The sequence below is a fragment of the Danio aesculapii genome, chromosome 5 (genome assembly GCF_903798145.1).
Source record: "Danio aesculapii chromosome 5, fDanAes4.1, whole genome shotgun sequence".
In the NCBI taxonomy this organism is placed as follows: Eukaryota; Metazoa; Chordata; class Actinopteri; order Cypriniformes; family Danionidae; genus Danio; species Danio aesculapii.
Window position 1 is genome coordinate 36,992,317 of NC_079439.1, and position 22,262 is coordinate 37,014,578.

General features: G+C 35.5%; 1 protein-coding gene across 2 annotated transcripts in view; it reads left to right on the forward strand.

The window, feature by feature from the left end:
* ar (androgen receptor) overlaps positions 1 to 22,262 on the forward strand; it is a 126,900-nt gene that overhangs the window by 34,084 nt on the left and 70,554 nt on the right. Inside the window, exons 2-3 of one of the 2 annotated variants that reach the window (XM_056458089.1) lie at positions 10,122 to 10,273; positions 17,032 to 17,148. In XM_056458089.1, the coding sequence (XP_056314064.1) occupies positions 10,122 to 10,273; positions 17,032 to 17,148 (269 nt within the window). Of the gene's footprint in view, positions 1 to 10,098; positions 10,274 to 17,031; positions 17,149 to 22,262 lie in introns of those variants that run through there. The other variant, XM_056458090.1, reaches the window with a different exon arrangement.

Genomic DNA, 22,262 nt, shown 5'->3' on the forward strand with positions numbered 1-22,262 from the left:
CAGACATCTTTTGACTTGACATGCTCTGTCGGATGTAAAGAGACCAGTTTTATGAGGTTTGGACAAAGGGTTGAGAAGATATAAGCAAAAAAAAAAAACAACGATTTTTATGTCTCTGGACCACTAGGGGGCAGTGCACCGAAAAGCTGCAGATAACCTCAGACCAAGTTTGGAATGAATATGTCAATGCGTTACAGAGATATCGCTTGAAGTCCAATTTTGCAAGCTCTACGTTAGATTTGTTCGTAAGTTAAACAAAAATGGTTGGTCTAATCAACTTCAGTAGGGTCTGTAGATCTTGTGATTAAATTTAGGTGAAAATCGGATAAATGGCCTAGGACAAGTTCTTTCAAACAGCATTTATGAATAATTCGAATTGGCGCAAAAAATTTCATGACGGAAAATGACGTCATAGAGTGTGTTTGAATCGGCTTGAGCCAAGGATTCAGGGAAAAAAAGAAACTTTGGACAAGTGATGGCGCTAGAGAGTTTGAGTTAGAGAGTTCAGGTTTGGTGTGGATCATGTTGACACTGCCCTTTATCATTGTGCCAAATTTTACAACTTTTCCGCATATGGGCTGCCATTCAAATCTGGCGGTAAGAAGCAGCGGAAGAAGAAGAATAATAAGAACGCTAACGGAAACAATAGGTGCCTCCGCAGCTTTGCTGCTTGGCCCCTAATAATGTGTTTTGAGGTATCATCATTGCTGTTTAATCAGGAGGTATGGTAGAAGTTATTTTAATATTCTATCCATCAGTTTGATGAATTTCTAGGCTCAAAATGTCACCTGTGATTATTTTTGTAGCTATTTTTATATTTAAATCTTTTGTTCTTTGGTGTAGCAAACTTATTGTGAGGCACCCACGTTGAACTTTTTGCCTGCTGAACATGCACCCTTGGACTCTTTTGTTGCAAAATAAAATAAGAAACTAAAGTAGATTGCTGTAAAATGTAAAATAATCAGGCTGATTCTGTCATAGTTAATAGATTACTTTACTTCCAGAAAAAACATTTACAGATAATTTACGGACCCCCTTGTCATCCAAGCTGTTAATGTTCTCTTTCTATTTCCATAGGAATAACAGTGGTTTAAGAAACATATTCCTTGGCTGGGATAAGAGCTTTTTAAAGCTGCACTTAGACAACATTTAATAATTAAAACTCAGGAGCAACATTGACATCTACTAGATGGAGTAAAGTAAAATGTTTTCCTCAGAAATCATAGTTTTTTCATGACTAAAGAAAGAAAGAGATTGAACATTTTGGATGATAAAGCAGGCTGTTTAAATTGTTGTTCTTAAAGTAAACTTCTCATTTTCTGTTCATACAGTAGGAAATGACTTTATTGACTGTGTTTAATTGTTTTCCGATAAAACTTTTATTATACTCATTAGAATATCCAAGCTGATTTAACTTAATGAGAGTGAATCAAGACCAGGTTTTTTTGAGCTCTGAAAAGGACAATCAAGCACAACAACACAAAAAAAAAAATACAACTATATTTCCAGTCTGAAGTCATGGCTTTTTCCATGGAACAGAAGTTGAAAGTCATTATTCACTGAAAATATTGTCTTAAATCTTTCTAGACAGCTTTGGTCACGTTTCCCTGTCGTATTGTTAGAATGCCTTCAACATCCGCTATAAATTACAGATTTTATTTTGCACAGAAAAATGATGCCATATGGCTTTCTAAAGAAGGCAGAGTGAATAGATTTTGACAGAAATGTCATTTTTTTCCCAGCAAATATTTTGATAAACTATGGAGCAGTTTGCAAAAAACAAAAAGAAACAAAAGAACACTAGTCCCATGTGTTTGTCTTGTGGTTCACTGCAGAGTGTGTCGTAGATAATTCATACATTTTCAGAGAGTATGATTTATCTCTTTAGTCTGTGCCATGAAACATAATACAACTGTTCCGACAGCAAGCGTGTGAAAAGGACACAGAGGGAGAGAGATAGAAGGAAAGACAGGGAAGAAGTGATAGAGAGGCCAGGCATGTGTGTGTTTGTGTGCACTTAGTTTAGTTATATGTGTTTGTCCTTGTGTGCACCCTTGACATCTCATGTCACCGAGTATAGTTATGTCTGTACTCAGTGTCCAATCAACTGTATTTGTCGTGGTGCAGTCCTCTCTCTCTCTCTCTCTCTCTCTCTCTCTCTCTCTCTCTCTCTCTCTCTCTCTCTCTCTCTCCCACACACACACACACACACACACACACACACACACGTCTCTTTCTCTGTTATTTAGATGTCATTAACACTCCAGCCAATATGAGCTCGTTTTATAAGAGCTGATAATACTGAGAAGCACAATACTCTTAATATCTTCCTTTCATCAATATCACAGCAGTGACATTGATGCAACAAGCATTTGGTTATCGTTTACTCCCCCTCGTGCTGTTGCAATTCTTGCTTGATCATCGTTTTAACGTTGAACATGAATGAATGAATGTTTATACATATTTATATATAGTTGAAGTCAGAATTATTAACACTTCTGAATTATTAGCCGCCTATATATTTTTTTCTGCAATTTTGTTTTTATCAAAAATATTTTTTTAACATTTCTAAACATAACAGTTTTAATAACTAATTTATAATAACTGATTTCTTATATCTTTGCCATGATGACAGTTCATAATATTTTACAAGACACTAGTATTCAGCTTAAAGTGACATTTAAAGGCTTAACTGGGTTCATTAGGTTAATTTAGCTAGTTAGGTAATTGTACATTATATTATAATTGGTTATACAATGTGATGTATACTGTATGTATGTTTGGTAATGATGGTTTGTTCTGTAGATAATTGAAAAAACCTCCCGTCCTTTACTTTAGTGTTCCCGGCCAAAATTGTCCGGTCCGTTTTAAAGGTTTAAAATGTTTCAAAACCAAATTTTTATTCAACATTCTTTAGCTGTGAATGTAGTGTTTAACATGAACATATAGAATTAGACATAAAATAACTGCAGTGACAATACAAATAGTGAGTGAGTTGGGGTGGTGTACAGTATATGGGGATGTTTTCTGTCTGATCATGAATATAGTCTGGATACCCATTCATTTCCTGTGGCCGTCCCTTTTGGCAGGGAACATCACAGATGTAACAAGGTTGATTAAAACTCTGAAAAATCAATGAAAGAAGTGATAATCACTTTTATATGTTTACATGTGCATAGCGTGGAGGATATTAGTGGTGTGACAGATCTATGATTTGGATCACACTACGGTTTTTGAGTCACAGATCGGACCATTTTTCGGATCAGCAAAAAAGGAGGAGACCAATGCCATTTGCTTTCCATTTATACAAAAATATTACTGCAAAAACCTTTGGTTTCAACAAACATAAGTTAAAACCTGTAATTTTAATCAAAATAAAAGTCAAGAAAGAACCAGCTGAAAAAAAAGGAAAATATTCAATAGAAAAATGATCTATGCTACTGTTGCTGATAATGCTAAATATAGTAATCTAACATCTTGTACAACATGTCATATTTATTTTCAATTAATGATTTACCAGTTCACACAGAAAACTTCATGTTTCATTATAGGTGGATCATTTTTAAAAACCTATTCAGTGACATATTTTTGATGGTTGTTAGTCGCCACCTATTGGTTACACAATGTAATTGCTACAACACTCCCCAGTGTCAAGTTCCATTACACAGTGATTTTAATCTTTACCATAAACATCAGTGTTTATATCTGAGCTATAAACTGTTCTCCCAGTATGACTGTGTTATTAAATTGTTTGTAACTAACTGAAAAAGTGTAAACTGAATCTCTCTCAATCAAACGCAGATTTAAATGCAGCGCTTTGGGTTTGGGTTGAGATCACGATCTTTTAATGTTTAATTAAATGATGCTTTTAATGGTGCAGCTTTACACCGAATGCATTAATGCAGGCTAAACAAATAGTGACAGAAAACATCTTTAATTATAAACCTAAGAAAGCATTTAGGTCCCACCACAACTTTTTCTATCATCATTATATTTTACAGGGAAGCCAAAATGCTTTAATACACGTGATTTGAATGACACTGGAGGAGATCTCTCTGCAATTGTTATAAATGTTGGATTAACTTAAAGGTTCAAAAAAGTTATTAATCCGCGGGTCACTTGCGTTCCAGCTGTGGTTTGGGATCTGAACGGATCACGGATCCACCATGATCCATTACACCCCTAGAGGATATCATAAGTCCTTGAGGCAATCAGATGTAAAACACATTTAAGAGTGTTTTAAGTTGTAAATTGGTCCATTATCTGACCAATTAGATTAGTATCTGGTCCTTGTTTGTTTTCATTGAATAGACACAAATAGTTTATGTATTGGAACAAGATTGAGTTGATGTATAGGTCAGCTCTTCTTTTAATGTGAGTATATAGGAAAATATGCAATAGATTTAACGTTTAACACTATTGTAAACATTTGCATTAACATACCGTTTCTGTAGCATACTGCACTGGAATTAAAAATATTAGCCTCACTCTAGTCAATGCAGCATGGGAAATAAATGCAAATTTCATATAAGCATGAAGAAGGCAATAAATTTACAAAGCAAAGGATGAGATTAAACACACGACCCCTATTTAGTACTGGAAAAAATGTAATTTGAGTTTTGTTAAGCTATCAAGTTATGTCTAATCTACAGTAATGAGGAAGACTAAAGAACGTGTCAGTGGAAATAGAAAGTGAGAGCAAACCAACACCGCTTGAGTCCTGAGTGAGAGGGTGTGTGGTGTGACTGCTCTGGCTTGGAACTTCAATGTGACTGTATTTTTAGCTGGAGTGACCTTCTTAAACACAGCATTACATGGGGTCAAAGCAATAGCGGCCATAACGCTGATAGTGACAGACACCAAGACCCTGTGATTGATATGTCTTGTTTGGACAGTGCCACAACTGGCAGGTTATTAGTGTGAGTAAAACAACCAAAATGCCTCCAAGGAATGCCAGAACTCTCATTCAGAATTAGACAGATTCGATCCATATGCAGCAGGGTCTGGAATCTGCACGGAATCCCACCAAAAACTGGGATTTTTACAGATGTGTTCATTTATTCTGTGGGTTTGTGTGTGTGTGTTGTTTTAAGTTATCATGGTCAGTAATCATGGTCAGAAATGAACTTTTTCCATTAAGCGGACAATTTCTGACCCCTGGAATTGATTTTTATGTGGATTTTTTTGTGTGTAACATTCATAACGGCAATTTTTATAATTACCTTATTAACTCATGGCTCCAGACTGATACATTGGCGAACACTCTAAAAGCAGAATGAAAGAGCGCTACCTGCTTAAACTGCGTGCTGCGTGCCGCATGGACCATTCATCAGCTCGCTTCAAAAGAAAAGACAGCACTTCGAGAGCTAGAGTGAATGCGAACCACAAATTAAACTAGTTTAATGCCAAATGAAACAGGGCTGTCATTCTCCGGAACACTGACAAGGAAAACAGCTGAAATATTGTGCAACAACGATGGAGTTAAATAGACTCTTTAATACACAAATCACAAACTATTCTCATAATTTTACTGTAGTAACACATACAGGAACACGACTGGCTGAAATGTGGGATATTTATAATCAGATCAAATTATGTTATTAATGTATTAAATATATTACACTGATAATGTAAAAGAATTACTACATCATTTTTAATAATATAAGTCATTATTTGTGCATTCATATTTTTTTATTTTATTTGTGCTCAAATACATAGGCTACCAGTTAGGCTACTTGTTTATGGTTGTGAGATTGTTAAACTTATGGATGATGATCTTCAAGTGTATAAAAGACTGTTAGAGTTTGCAGATGGTGCTGTTTTTGTTCATTAAAATATGTTTACATCTAAATCTCAACTAGAGGTAGACATGGGCCAGTATAAGATTCTGACGGTATGATAACCTTGGATAAAAATATCACAGTTTCGTCAGTGCAATAACCTAGTGGTTAGCGCACTGACATATGGTGCAGTAGCACTTCAGTGCGTCCTGAGTTCGAATCCCGGCTTGTGGACATTTCCCGTCCCTGCCCCCTCTCTCTCTCACTTCGCGTCCTGACTGTAAAACTGTCCTATCCACTTAATAAAGGCAAAAAGGCCAAATATAAATCTTAAAAAAAAAAAATATCACAGTTTCACGGTATTGGGATTATTGCTCTAAAATATATTCTTTTTAAATGTCTGGGTAAAAAACTACAACTTTTCCCCCTTTGAACACAAAATGTACACAAAATATTTTATTTTGAGAAACATTTCAAATATTTTGGAGCAGTAAACATGTCAGACTAAATAATCCAAGTGAATCATTGACTTCTCCTGTCTTCATTATTTTCAAAAACACAGATTTATTCAATTTAAAATAGCTTCTTTAGAGATCTTTTCTGCTGGAGATACTGTTGTCCTAAAAATTGAAAACAAAAAGCGTAAATAAAAAATCTCACACATACCTTAGGAACGGTATAGCAGACATTTTTTTTTGGTTTTAAAACCTTGACTTTTCCAAACAGTGGTATACCTTGAAAACGGTTATTGTGCCATGGCTAACTAGGGTTGCACAATATATTGTTTCAGAACTGATTTCACAATGTGTGAATATGCAATGTCACATTGCAAGATCTGCAATTCGGAGTTGGGATTATAATTAACCAGGAAACAGGCAAAGTTGAACCCTAACCGGTTAAAAGAAAACCTTAGAAAACCATAAAGCACTGTCCATTTCATTTGTATCTTTGTTCTATTGTATTCATTTATGCTAGTCAATTGTTCATTATATTTCATAACAAACACACTCCCTACAAAACTGTTACAATCAATGTAAAATTATGAATTCTTTCCAAATAGTTCTTTAAATAATCTTCTACATTAATATTATACATTAACATTAATTACATTAATATCGCAATATTTATAACAGAAAACCAAACTATTGCAATGTCAGTTTCTTTCCAATATAGTGCAGTCCTTATCCCAACTCGCCCTCCTACTGCTCTGTTCAAGCTACTGTCATATGTGTATTTCTTAGATGTAATATTACTAATATTAAATGTGCAATGCCACCAACTTGAAAATGGAGTGTTATGTAATATACTCTGACATACATTTAACATGGCTAGATCATTTTTAAATGGATTATATTGTGAAGTTGAAATAAAGGCAGTGATTTGTTTACGTATAACTTAATAAACTACACGTATAAGCTAATAAATAAGTTAACCCTGAATAAATGCATGGATTTTGAGGTAATCATTCCTCATAGTCACATGTTTTATTCTGTTAGGAGCTATAAATAGTATTAATGTGTGAAAATAAATCTGTGCTAGTGAACAGATGCGCATAGCTCTGGCAAACCATTCACATGATCACTGTGCGAATGACTCAAATCAATGAGGCGCCACATTTTTGTAGAAGTTTAATTCATTTTCTTCAGTCATGCTGGACTATTAAGAGCATGACGGTTTGCATTTTATTCTGCATGTGTTGTTCTTAGCTATCAGAACAAAAATACTCTCAATGTTAAGTAATATTTTCATGGAAGCACACAGACGTCTTAACATTCCACACATGGATCACAATGGTACGAATGTGTGACATCAGTACATTCACACATCCATGCAGGGGTGTTTAGTAGGGTCACAGTGAAAGATTGTTATTCATTCTACTTTAATAGACCTTTTTTTTAACGATAAAGAACATCAATTTAGAGATAAATACATTTACATTTGACATATATTGTACATTATTGAATTTTCTGTTTCTGTAAAAATGTTTGCTGACCTCTGGTTCACACAATCACTTATAAAGTCTGTGAATATTAAATACTTAATAGTATAATTAAATTATATATTTTTTTACTTTTAATTATAATTAGGGTTGGGTACCGAAACCTGAAGCCCATTATGGCACCAGTACCTATGTAACCAGTATACTCGGGACATATGCATATGCATTTTATTTTGCCTAATTTTGTTCCACTGGCGCTGTGACAAGGATGTAAGAAGCATCAAGGGGTGCATGAAAGCCTCACATAAGTATTTGTTGTGTCACACCATCTCTAAACATTTAATTCCAAACAATTTTGAGGGTTATGGACACCGATAGCGATTAGGTGTTTGTTTTTGTTGCTTAGGGAATGCACGCATGTACTGTAGGCAATGTGGCGCAAGCGGTGAACCCAACCCTAGAAAAAAGGTGTTCCCTGATTTTGATGACAGCCTTTTCACAGGTTAGTAAGCTAAGGTAATGTTAATTGCATAATGAAAATCTTAAATTCATGAAATGATCAAAAGAAACATATTAATGCAATTCACTTCAAATATACAAAATCAGAATTGATGTATACCTTAAACTTTAATTATATTGTTCAATTAAAATATATATTTTTGTCAAATAAAAAGTTTTTTTAGTCATCCACCATAATTTTGTGGCTCAAAAGTATTGGTTCGGGCCACCGGTGCCATTTTAAAAGTATCGATTTAGCACCTGTATCGAAATAACCCCAAACGATACAAAACCCTAATTATAATGAGTGTTAATTGATTGTAAATTAACGCAATATAAGATATACTGAAAAATGCTAAAATCTGGTTTCCTTGGTTGAAAAAATGTTGATGTTAGTTGAAAAGGCTGATGTTACTGTTTGCTGGTTTCCAACATTCTTCGAAATATCTTCTTTTGTGTTTGGTTTGAAAGTAAAGAGTGAGTAAATGATGGTAACATTTTTTGAAGAACTATCCTTTAAGGTACATAGTTAATCATTTCTGTATTATACATTATAGATACAAAATAAGTTGTGAAGTAAAACAAAGTGAATGTTGTCAAAGCCATGTTCACAATGTAAAGTTTCAAAACTGCATTTAAGTACGGGACACAGCGGTAAACAGCTATGCACTGACATTTTGCGTATTTATTATCTCTTGATTTATCAAGTTAATATTAGAGTGACAAAGGACTTATTACACTCTGCAGTTTAAATAGCCTTAATAGACAATGGTTTAGTTCCTTATACGCATTGCGTTGAATGGATTGGTTGCTATCTGCATTTCTCAGGAGTTAATTTGGTTGTTGAATGCAGTTGTACAGAACAGGATTAAGCACTAGAAGGTAAATTGAACACCCGAGTTGACCTGCAGTGTGTATATATGTAGCCAAGCTGTTAAGATGGACGTATTTTCAATAGTCCACCTTTCCACAAATCTTACTTTTATTGTCTTTTATTGTCAGGCACACTGATTGTTTGTTTAAAAATGGCCTGAACTTTCAACACTCAGATGTGAATGGAAAAAGAGGTGAAAGTAGAGAGAAAAACAAAGGTGACAATGAGATTTCAGGTTTATAAGTATGAACGGACATAATGCTTCGCCTCAGCTCTCAGTCACAAGCCTTTTTATACATATATATTTTACTCTGTCCTTTATACAAAGGTATTATAATGTACAAAGTTTGACCACTTGTTCTGTCAGCCGAGAAAATATGAGAAATATGCCCTTCTCCTAATCTCTGTCATTTTGCTCACTTTTTCCTTCCCCGCTATGTGTGTGGTGACAGAATTTGCTCCCATCATCAGAACAGAATAATGATTCTGAATGACTCTCTTTAACTCGGAATCCTTCCATCATTCCTTAAGGAATAAAGCAGTTATTATCCTTCATTAGAGACCTGGCACTTGCATTAGGATAATGTCACCTCTACTTACCACCGTCATTTGACCACTGACGCACACAAGCTTTCAATTGAGCATTTCCACAGGGAATGTCACCTGTTATCTCTGAGTGCTGAACCCGTAAATGACATTTCCAATTTAGCAGCCACACACCGGACAATTGATGCAAAACTTCTGAGAATTTTAGCTGCAGGCCACACTATTTTTATTCTGTTCAGTCGTCTGTACGTACCAGTGCGCACCCATTACTCGTATATTTTCCGTGCTTGAGAGCTGCTATGCGTGTTCCGTTCAAATTACTGCTAATGGACTTCATATTTTGCTCACAATTGGCATTTCGATGTAAGAGCGAGTTCCACATTTGCAGTCTATTTGTTTTCTTCTGCTGATATAACAGAGAACAGAACTTTTATGTCTGTGTTTTGTCATGCCATTAGTTTATGCTGTTGTTTTTATTTTCTAGGTTTGACGGAGGGAGGAGTGACATTTTCCCAATGGAGTTTTTCCTTCCTCCGCAAAGGACCTGCCTAATCTGCTCTGATGAAGCATCTGGATGTCACTACGGAGCCCTCACCTGCGGAAGCTGCAAAGTGTTCTTTAAGAGAGCTGCTGAGGGTAATATAAACACACCTATTATAACTAAAGTCGGCCTTTTGGATTGTATTAGCTGCTAAATATATTCACCAAATGTGAGGAGTGCATGCGCTTTAATTAGAATTTTTAATAACAGCTATAAACTGTCATTAAAGCTGCATTAAAAGCTGCCATAGCCTTTTTGTGAATTAATATACGTTTGACCATGTGTCCAGTGCAGCTTTTATTGTTTTTAATGATTTCGATTTAAATGAGAATAGTTGGCACTTCACACACAGAGGCATTCAGTCGAAGAGAGAAAGAAGGCAACACTTTGCATCTTGCAGTGGATTGAGTTAAACTACAGATACCCTAATAAAATATTACTCCAGTAAAAGTATAAAAAATAAAAAGTATTAAAGAAGAATAAAAGTCCTTACTATCAGTTTTACTTGATTTAAAGTACAAAAGTACAAAAAGGTGGGGGATGGGTGGATGTGTAATGTATTTTCTGTTTGGAATATAGTGAAGAAGGGAAAGTGTCCTTAAATAAAACTATTTACTTCAGTTCAGTACAACAGTTAAGTAAAAATCCTTAATTGCTCTCCACCGCTGGCATCTTGACAAAAATTTGGGATACATTCCTTTTCCACTGTTTAATCCAAAAGAAGGATTTGCTGTTGATATCTAATACCTGAAACCCTAGAAAGTACAGCCCTGGTTGTAGGTTGTGTGAAGGCGTACCTTTAAAAAAACGTGATCAGTGACCCAAACATCTAGCTTAAAGTAAGATTACTATAGATTTGTGCAAGACTTTTGCCGTATTACTTTCTTCAGGTCCAAATCAGTATAACTTTCTTTCTTGAACACAAAAAGAGATTGTAAGTAGAATGTTTAAGAATGATAAAGGCCAGGACAGGGACAGTTATGAGCTCTATTCACTTTCAAGGTATAAAGTAACTTAGACATTCTGCTTCCTTTTGTGTTCTGAAGTGCACAATTCAAAAGTATTTATTTATTACATAATGAATGAATTATGTGTGTGTTTAATAATAATAAAAATAAATAAATATATATATAATAAAATAAAGGGTAACACGGTGGCTCAGTGGTTAGCACTGTCACCTCACAGCAAGAAGGTCACTGGTTTGAGCCTCAGCTGGGCCAGTTGGTGTTTCTGTGTGGAGTTTGCATGTTCTCCCAGTGTTTGCGTGCTTTTCCTCGGGCTGCTCCGGTTTCCCCCACAAGTCCAAACACATGAGGGATAGTTGAATTGGGTAAGCTAAATTGTCCGTAGTGTATGTGTGTGAATGAGTATGTATGGATGTTTCTCTGTGTTGTTTTGCAACTGTAAGTGCATCTGCTGTGTAAAACATGTGCTGGATAAGTTGGCGGTTCATTCCGCTGTGGCGACACCTGATTAATATAGGGACTAAGCCAAAAACAAAATGAATGAATGAATGAATGATGAAAAATAAAGGGTGACACAGTGACTGAGTGGTTAGCCTCACAGCAAGAAGGTTGCTGGTTTGAGTCCCGGCTGAGTCAGTTGGGATTTCTATGTGAAGTTTGCATGTTCTCCCCGTGTTCACGTGGGTTTCCTCCAGGTGCCCCATTTTTTCCCACAGTCAAAAGACATGTGGTATCGGTGAATTGGAGAAACTAAATTTGCTGTAGTGTTTGAGTGTGTGTAAAATGAGAATGTGTATGGGTGTTTCCCAATACCGGGATTGAAGCTGGAAGGGCATCTGCTGCGTAAAACATGCTGGAATAGCTGGCAGTTCATTCCTCTGTGGTGACCTCTGAAATAGAGGCTAAGCTGAAGGAAAATGAATGAATAAATGAATAATAAAATAAGGCTGAACAATAATAATAATTATATTTTAACAAGGATTCATTAAATGGACAGAATACTTTACAAAACCTTAACCTAACTTTTTTTACTCTCTGTAATAACAGAATCCTAAATAATGTAACAGAGATTCCATAAAAATATGAAGTAACACAACTGTAATGTTGATAATCAAATAAATGCAGTAGTTAAGGCAAAGGAAAATGAATGAATGTTTCTTGAGGATCATGTGAAACTATCATATCACATCAACTATTAGTGTCATAATTTGTTCTCAAATTGTCAGTTAACAACATAAACATTGTGTAACTGTGGTGGTTTTAGTGTGTGTTGGCATTACCTGAATTTTTACTCCATATATATTTTTAGTATAATACAATAAATGTTTCCTGAGCAGGCACTAAGCCAAAGGAAAATGAATGAATGAATGAATGTTTCTTGAGCACAAAGTGACAGATCATGTGAAACTAAAGACTGGAGGAATGATGCTGAGAATTCAGTTCGGCCATTACAGGAATAAATATTTTATAAAATAAAATATTTATCAAAAGCTGCAATCCATAAGTTTTGCCTCTTTGTCTCCATTTCCGCTTGACACCTGCAACAGCAGTTAAAAGCGGAGTACATCATCTTTACGTGGCTTGTGCGTTGGCTCGGCTCCTCAAAGTGGATGAATTTAATGTTTGGTGGAGTTTGTCTGGCTGTCAGTCACCGCACCAGTGTGAATACTCCACATCACAACCACAGATTCGACATCTTAGTAGTACTGCATGACCCAAATAAGAATTTGTCGCTTTGGACAGATGTATCTTTAATAGATATGTACATCACACTACCAGTGTGATGAAGTCTAACGATCGCTTAGCTCATATCACATCAACTATTAGTGTCATAATTTGTTCTCAAATTACAGATGAGTTAATGACACAAAGACAAATGGTGGCAAGCTCATATTTCCTGCCTATTAATAAGACTTAAGTTTGAAAACTTAGGCTGTTTCTCAATTCTAAGAATGCTGAGAACGGAGTCGTGCGGAGACCGGTCTTGCCAAGTTACCTCGGAAGAACAAACTTGGGAGACCGCGAGAACAGAAAACGCATCCTGTAAGAAACGAGATGCTGCGTTCTTCCTGATATATTGAAGAACAGCCATAATTACAAGCTGGACTGCAACTTTAAATATTAATATATAACAATTATTAAATTTCCCAGAGATGGGTTGCGGCTGGAAGGGCATCCGCTGCGTAAAAATGTTCTGGATAAGTTGGCGGTTCATTCCGCTGTGGCGACCCCAGATTAATAAAGGGACTAAGCCTAAATGAATGAATGAATGAATGAACAATTATTAAAATGAATAAATATCAAAATATAGAAACCAGTTTTTTTAAATTATAAAAATACACAGCTAACAGTAGCTTTGATTAATTTAAGACAATTCTTTTACCAATCTTAATGTTTTGAAAGACAGTGTACCATATGTCATGTCAATTTGGAATAACATGAGAGTCTTGAGGAAGTAAATCTAAACTATGTGTAAAAATAAATGCACATACAGTTGAAGTTAGAATTATTAGCCCCCCCGGAATGAACCGCCAACTTATCAGCATATGTTTTAAGCATCGGATGCCCTTCCAGCTACAACCCAACATTGGGGAACATCCATACACACTTTTCTATGTTTGACCACCATGATGACAGTAAATAATATTTGACTAGATATTTTTCAAGACACATCTATACAGCTTAACTATGTTAATTAAGTTAACTAGACAGGTTAGCGTAATTAGGCGATGGTTTGTTCTGTAGACTATTGAAAAAATATAGCTTAAAGGGGCTAATAAATTTGACCTTAAAATGGTTTAAAAAAATTAAAAACTGCTTTTATTCTTGCCGAAATAAAACAAATAAGACTTTCTCCAGAAGAAAGAATATTATCAGACATACTGTGAAAATTTCCTTGCTTTGTTAAACATCATTTGGGAAATATTTAAAAAAGAAAAAAAATTCAAAGGGGGGCTAATAATTCTGACTTCAACTGTATGTATGATATATGCACATAATAAATGCACAGTGATACTTTAAGGATGAATGAATAAACCAAGTATAATAATGTTTATGCGTTATAAACATGCAAATTAATCTAAGTTGCATTGAAACAGTATAACACACACTTTTTTTAAACAGACACCCTTTTTGCTTTGCACACCCACAGAGATTGGGGAACAAAACAATTTATCAAAGTTAAGAGGTGTTAAAAGGTCTTGCCCCACAGCCAACAACGAACTTCAGTTTAATCAAATACAGAAATACCACACTAGTATACTGATTCTGCAATTGTTTATAGAGACAGACAGAGAGAGAGAGAGAGAAAGAGAGAGAGAGAGAGAGAGAGAGAGAGATGAGAGAAGTCTTATTCTTGCCTCCTTTCTGTCATTTATGAATATGACTTTCTATATTGATGTGTAATTCTCGCACAACTCCACATCATCGATTACATAACGCTGTTTCCAAACAGGTTTCCTGGGTACAAATGAAAAGCATTTACAAATCACACTCATCTGCTTTGTAAAAAGACAAGATCTACTTGCAAGATCTGATTACAGTTCGTGCAGTTGTTTGCTACAGTGTACAATCTGATTACCATGGTGTCTTTCGCAGTATTTTAGATCCATCCTTTTTTTATCCTATACAAAAACAAAATACAAAAAAAAAAATTATGCAGTGAAGTGAATTGCATTGATTTCGTGCTTGATTTATTATTATGATTATGATTTACGGCTGCCTTAGGGCTGTGCAATATGACAAAATTTAAAGCTTATTCTTTCATATTTTGCTCTTGTGGTGTCACAAAAGACATTGTTTACAGTAATACATGTTCATAATATATATGAGGGCAATATTACACGCCATTATGGTGATTCATACAGAAACATAAACAGCAACATAAGAAAGTTGCAATTTTAAATGTACAATGATTACATTTAGCTGTTTATTTAGGCATATGTTTTATTTATTATTTGTTGGATCTGTAATCATTTGCTTTTTTAAAGGTTTTATATAGTTCATAATTTTTTTTAGATTTCAAAAATTTTGATGTACATTTTCCCAGAAGTACTAAATAAAGTGAAAAATATGTTCACATATGAATGAGTAGATTTGTGAATATTCACTTAAAGTCTTTTATATGTGGTCAATATAAATGTATATAAACTATTAAATGACTGAATTTACAGAAATGGTATTATATCATAATATACACTACCGGTCAAAAGTTTGGGGTCAGTAGGATTTTTAAATGTTTTAAAAGAAGCTTCTCCTGCTCACCAGAGCTGCATTTATTTAATCAAAAATACAATACAAATTATAAAGTTGTGAAATGTTATTGCACTATAAAAGAACTGTTCAAAAGTAGTTTCTCATTTAATTTAATCATTTATTCCAGTGATTTTAAAGATGATTTTTCAGCTTCGTTACTCCACTCTTCAGAGTCACACGATGCTTCAGAAATCACTCTAATATTAATTATTATTATTAATCTGGGGTCACCACAGCGGAATGAACCGCCAACTTATATAGCACATGTTTTACGCAGCGGATGCCTTTCCAGCTGCAACCCATCACTGAGAAACACCCATACATGCTCATTCACACACATACACTACGGCCAATTTAGCTTACCCAATTCACTTGTACCACATGTCTTTGAACTTGTGGGGGAAACCACACCCCATTATTATTATTATTATTAATATTATTATTTATTTATTTTTTTATTATTATTATTAGTAATTGTAATAAAAACAATAATGACTGGAGTAATAATTTCATTTGAAACTACATACAATAAGTAATAAATACATATTTAATAAATAATTATTTACAATTTAACAATTTTTTTATATTTATTAAATTACGCCTTGATGAACATTCATTCATTAACTTTCTTTTCGGCTTAGTCCCTTTATTAACCTGGGGTTGCCACAGCAGAATTAACCGCCAACTTATCCAGCATATGTTTTTCGCAGCGGATGCCCTTCCAGCTGCAACCCATCACTGGGAAACATCCATACACACTTATTTACACTCATACACTACGGATAATTTTAGCTTGCCCAATTCACCCAAACCACATGTCTTTGGACTGGTGAAGGAAACCGGAGCACCCGGAGGAAACCCACGCAAACACGGGGAGAACAGACAAAACTCCACACAGAAACGCCAACTGACCCAGCCGAGACTCGAACCAGCGACCTTCTTGCTGTGAGGCAATTGTGCTACCCACTGTGCCACCGTGCAGCCCGCCTTGATGAACAGAATAATTTTATTGAAATTATTAAATAAAATCAATAATGTATAAAAAATACTGACCCCAAACTTTTGACTAGTGTATATTATTATCAGGATATGAGATGATTTCTATAGTGATTTTTTTTTGTCATATAGCCCAGCCCTGTGCTGCTTTATTTTCAGAGCCTTCTGTGATCGTATAGTACGCAGATCTAGCCATGAATGTCTGTTACATCTCACTGTTATTTTATGTCAGAGCTGACTGCGGTTGTGTAGGTTATTTCAGCAGTGGCTCTGTTTTCCTGATTAAGACACACACACACACACACACATGCACACACTCACACACACAGCAGAACCTCTTTTCAAATCTCACTCTGCACTTTTCATTTGGCTGTCCTCGGGTGCCCAGAGTGAGGGCTGTGACCTATCAGACTGGCTTGTCACATTAACAGCTCCCTCTAATTGGAGTATTGTGTGTATGTGTGTGTGTGTGTGTGTGTGTGTGTGTGTGTGCGCGCTCTATTTTTATTCTGATCTATGTTTTATCTCAGTATAAATGTGATGCTTCCAGCTCTGTCCTTTCTGGAGCTTTACTTTGGCTGCAGACTGACTCAAACTAAGTTAAAACTTCTGAAGACTGCCTGTTTCTTCTCCTATAGGGAAGCAGAAGTATCTGTGCGCTAGCAGGAATGACTGCACCATAGACAAACTGAGGAGGAAGAACTGCCCATCCTGCCGCCTGAAGAAGTGTTTTGAGGTTGGAATGACCCTGGGAGGTAAGTTCTTGTGATTAAGTGTCAAATACTGTATGCTCTATTGCAGTTAAAGGAATAGTTCATTTAAAAAAATACATTCTGTCTTTATTTATGAATCATTCAATTGTTCTTTTTAGCGTTCATTATTTTTTCAGTGCGGCAAATCTAATATTTAACATTTTTAAGATGCTGGTTACAACACATCATTGAAAGCACACTACAAAAGTGGTTTGTTCGACTAAGTTTCACTATTGTCCAAGGCTTTTGCGGGCCTATTACAGTATATTTTGTATCCTTTGTGTGAGGAACAGGTCAAAATTTAAGTCACAGCTCTTCCCCTCCAGTGGGCAGAAAACTGCTGTGAATCCTCCAGTTTTGAAGCGAATCAGTCCAATTTGTGAACGAATCATTCAGTTTCATTTGAGAAACTCACAGTCACTCAGATCAATCATGGAAAAGGACTGACTCAAAGGAACAATTTGTCCGCAAAATGACCTGATATGACCTCAGTTGAGTAAAATGACTTATATTTCAATAATGACATAGTTGTGTGAACTATTCCTTTACAGCCCCGGCATAGTAATGAGAAGTTGGCTGGCTCGATCTCTCTACTTCCTTTTCTACTCAAGGTTGTCCCTTTTAGTGCTGGAAACAATTTCTTCTTATCATGCTTGCATTGAAATGCACAGGTAACAAAAATGACCTAAATGAAAATTAAGACTTATTCAAAAGGCACTGCCTTTTTTGGATCGGATACAACTCAGTAAAAAAATAAGAGACCCCTTTATTATCATCTCTGGATTTGGCTTTTTTGTATGTTTTGAGTAAAATCTTCATTTAATTAAATTCACATTGCATGTCTGTGCTGATAACACACAAAATGTGTTTTTACATATTTTTTAACACATTTTTGACAGGCAGTTCAGATGAATCGTTTGTGTTATATTTCTATTTTGGAGCCTTTATGTGAAAAAAAATCTTTCTTATCCTGCCACATGCAGTCATGGAGTCAAAAAAATTTACAGTTGAAGTCAGAATTATTAGCCCCCCTTTGATTTTTCTTTTCTTTTTTAAATATTTCCCAAATTATGTTTAACAGAGCAAGGAAATTCTCACAGTATGTCTGATAGTATTTTTTCTTCTGGAGAAAGTCTTATTTGTTTTATTTCGGCTTTTAATTAAAAAAAAAACATTTTAAGGTCAACATTAATAACCCCTTTAAGCTATACTTTTTTTCCAATAGTCTACAGAACAAACCATTGTTATACAATAACTTGCCTAATTACCCTATCCTGCCTAGTTAACCTAACGAACCTAATTGAGCCTTAAATGTCACTTTAGGTTGTATAGAAGTGTCTTGAAAAATATCTAGTCAAATATTATTTACTGTCATCATGGCAAAGATAAAATAAATCAGTTGTTAGAAATGAGTTATGAAAACTATTATGTTTATAAATGTGTTGAAAAAATCTACTCTCTGTTAAACCGTAATTGGGGAAAAAAAATAAACAAGGGGGCTAATAATTCAGGGGGTCTAATAATTCTGACTTCGACTTCATATAATAATTCTAGACAAACACGCAAGGTAATTGTTCTATTGAGTGATGCACAGGTCACAAAAGGATCATTCTGAGACCTTTTGAATTTTTGGGGATTTAATGTTCCATTAGTTTTTGGCTGGCTATAATTTTACAATACCGCTTAATCTGTGTAGTACAATTGTAGTTCCTAATAAAGTTTCCAGCCAGCTGACGAGTAGCTCAGGAGTTTTATTTATTCAACAAAGCCCATTTTTACTGAGAGTGTTGGCGAATATTTATTTTGGACTTTGTGTTTACGAAGCTTTTTAAATGCAACGGGTTCTTAAAAGCAGTTCTATAGCAGCTGAGAACATTGGAAGGGTTGCTTTGAGAGAGAACGAGAATGCATGTGAAGGGGCTGTTCAAATCATCTGTAGGGAAGTAGTGCTGTCACTCTGCATTTCTCCTTGATCTCTCTCTTCCTCTAGGACAATCACTGATGAATTATTGATGAATAATTTTATCTCTCTGGTCTGCATTAAGATCTCTTTAAGGTCTTCCTCTCGTTCTCTCTTTTGTGTCCTCCACTAATTTGATAAATCTTTATGTGATTAGCAGTCAGCAATGTTTAATGGATCAGAAGTAATCAGTATATTTCATGCTGCTTTTATTGGTTAATTTAGAGTGTACCTTTTTCATAGTGAAGAGATTTTGTGTTTGAAGAACAGGAGCTGTACATTGTTCCAGAGAAAAGGACATTTCATTTCATTAGGACTTTTTGGAAGTGTGTTTTATAACTTTTTTAGTTTGTTTGAAGCTGTATACTGTAGGTCACTGAGTAATGAGTTCCAATCAGCTTGATTGTGATCGCTGCTTCTCTCTTAGCCTTTCTGTCTCGTTCCTTGAATGGCTGAAATTAACTCTAAATCTGTCTCCATCTGACTCAAACACAGAATTAATAGTCTAATTAAGCTGTAATATAAAGAATATTTCTCTGGTACTGCTTCAGTACATATGACAACTTTAATATAATATTCTTCTTTGAAACTTTAGTCGGCAAACTTTTGAACAGGATGTTTGGGTAAATTGTGCTTATTTAGTCTTATGTATTATGCATCTTCTGAAAGAGACATAAATGGATAAATAAGACCTTTAAATAAAATGAGAAAACAATTTTGTCCTCCCTGACCCCACCAATGAATTGTGTTTTCAAATCCAGCATCAATTAGATTGTATGTTTGAATTTTTTTATGGCAATTTGCAAGCTCTTCTCTTTTGAAAATGTTTTGAATCTTTCACTTGTTCTTCAGGAGTTCATACTTAGCTGATGATTGATTATAAAGTGAGTTTGGCATGCTGTCCCAGGAGAGAGTCAGGGTCTCGAGAACTTCCCTCTTATTTAGGGCTACTGACAAATTAGTACTTGCTATATAGAGATATACTGCTGGTTAACAGCTCGACTATAGTGCCAATTTAGATTGGTCAATTCACTTATGACGCATATCTGTGGATGGTGAGAGGAAACCGGACAACCCGGGGGAAACCCATGCGAGCATAGAATGTGTAAACTCCCCACAGAAACAACAACTAGCCTATTAAGGACTTGAACCCGTGACGTTCTTGCTGTAAGGCAACTGTGCTAATCACTGGGCCACCGTGTTGCCCTATAAAGGGAAAGGAGGAGGAGTAGGGGTGGAAGGGGGATTCTTCATGGTGAAGATAACTGAAGTAGGAAACTCTGGTTATTTATAGTGATTTAGGAATAGTCTGATTGGTGAATCATGCGTTAGCTAATACGGGACCAGCCATACATGATCAATCATAAGCATTTGCTCCTCTCGAAATTAGTTTATAAATTAACTTCACTTAATGTGTAAAAATGAGTCTTTAAAAAGCCTGAAAGGGGTGGGGGGAGTAAATATGGAGAAGGTGCTGGAAAGTAGCTATATGACTTTTTTTGTGAAAAGCAAAGCTTTACAGCATGGGACTCAGATCAAAATATGCAATATAAAGTAACATGGGGAAATATCAAACATTTCTATTTTATTATATTTCTTTTTTTTTATGTTATTGCACAGCTTAATTTTCACCAGCCTTTATTCTTCATTCACACACAAGCATGTTCACATAATTTGCATTCAGCAAATTGTGGAAACCATTCAATTCTTTTCAGGATTCTGATGAATAGAAAGTTCATAGACAGAAAATCCTTAAGGTGAGGAGGAAGCTTGATTTGTAAATATCTTTGAATGCTCACTTGGCCAACGCCAATCTTTTTTTGTTTTATTGTGATACACTGCCTACCGATTGTAGGGTATGCAGTGTTAAGTGCCACCTGTCGCTTAATTTTACAAGCTTTGTTTATATTTCAGGTTTTATTATGTATTGCTGATTAAGCATGCACACTGATTTCATGCATTGGCATGGCTAGCCGTTCAGTACATTTGGTTTGAGAGATAATTTACCGGTGATATCGTTGCTCAACCAAATACAACTAATCAGGTTCCTAACTATTTTTGTTGTGCCCCTCTGGTCAGACTTATCCATTAGTTGTCCAACAAAGTGGTGACTTCTTTAAAGAATTGGCTTTTTGTTTCAAATCATTCAGACTGACAGGGCACCTCTTATGCTGTCTAGTATGGAAGACTCAGGGCCAGCTTGCTTGAATTCATTGTAGAAAGTAGAAACTGTAATTCCATCACTTGCTGTAGAGCCTGATACACTTGTGGGTAAAATACATTGCTGTGGCCAATGTTGGATGCATCTCAGTTATGCTTGCACAGTTGTTGTTGGCACTCAATGCTTTACTTCTTTCATTGGACAATTCAAGATGAGCAGAAATACTACAACCTTTTGGCAGTTGGAGCAGATCTCTAGGACTTCTGACACAGCTAAGGAAACAGGTTTGACTGGCCCAGACTGCTTTGGCAGAAACTGGTAAGAATATTTTGTGCCAACATCCTTTAGTTTCTGTACAGAAATTTGGTGCACATATTCAAGAAGACGTATATGGAAGTCATTTTGTCTCTGAGATGTATTTGAAGCATTTAGGGCAGCAAACTTCTCTCATGTGTCCTGCATTGTATTTTCAATATCACTGTTATCATTATTATAAACCAAGTAGCACTTTTTTAAGCGAAACAGAATGCAGAAGGTGTTGGCACCACCACGCCAGCCCAGAGCAGTCTTGTGAATTAATTTTTTCAACCAAATGCAGTTATACTGCTCTGGGGCTCTTCAGCTTCATACTTGAAGGTACACAGTCAGCGCTGTGCTGTTTCCTTTCTTAACACTCAAAGTGTTTGAGAGCAATAACAGCTGTTTAACACCCTATCAACAGGATACAGTTTTACTGTTGATCACCATCAAATACAGTGGTTTACCATATATTGATACGTAACCCAAAGCATTTGATCACACTTGAAGCAATAATATAGTTATTAATACAAAAACAGGCTGAGTTGCACATGATCCAGACCAGTTACACAGGTTCATCTCCAGGTGCTTCCTAATTCTAAAAATAGGATGAGGGGACCTAACCTGTTCTAGACTTAAGGGACCTCAACAGGTCCCTTTTCATACTGCTTTAAACCTCAGATAAAGACACGTTTCACA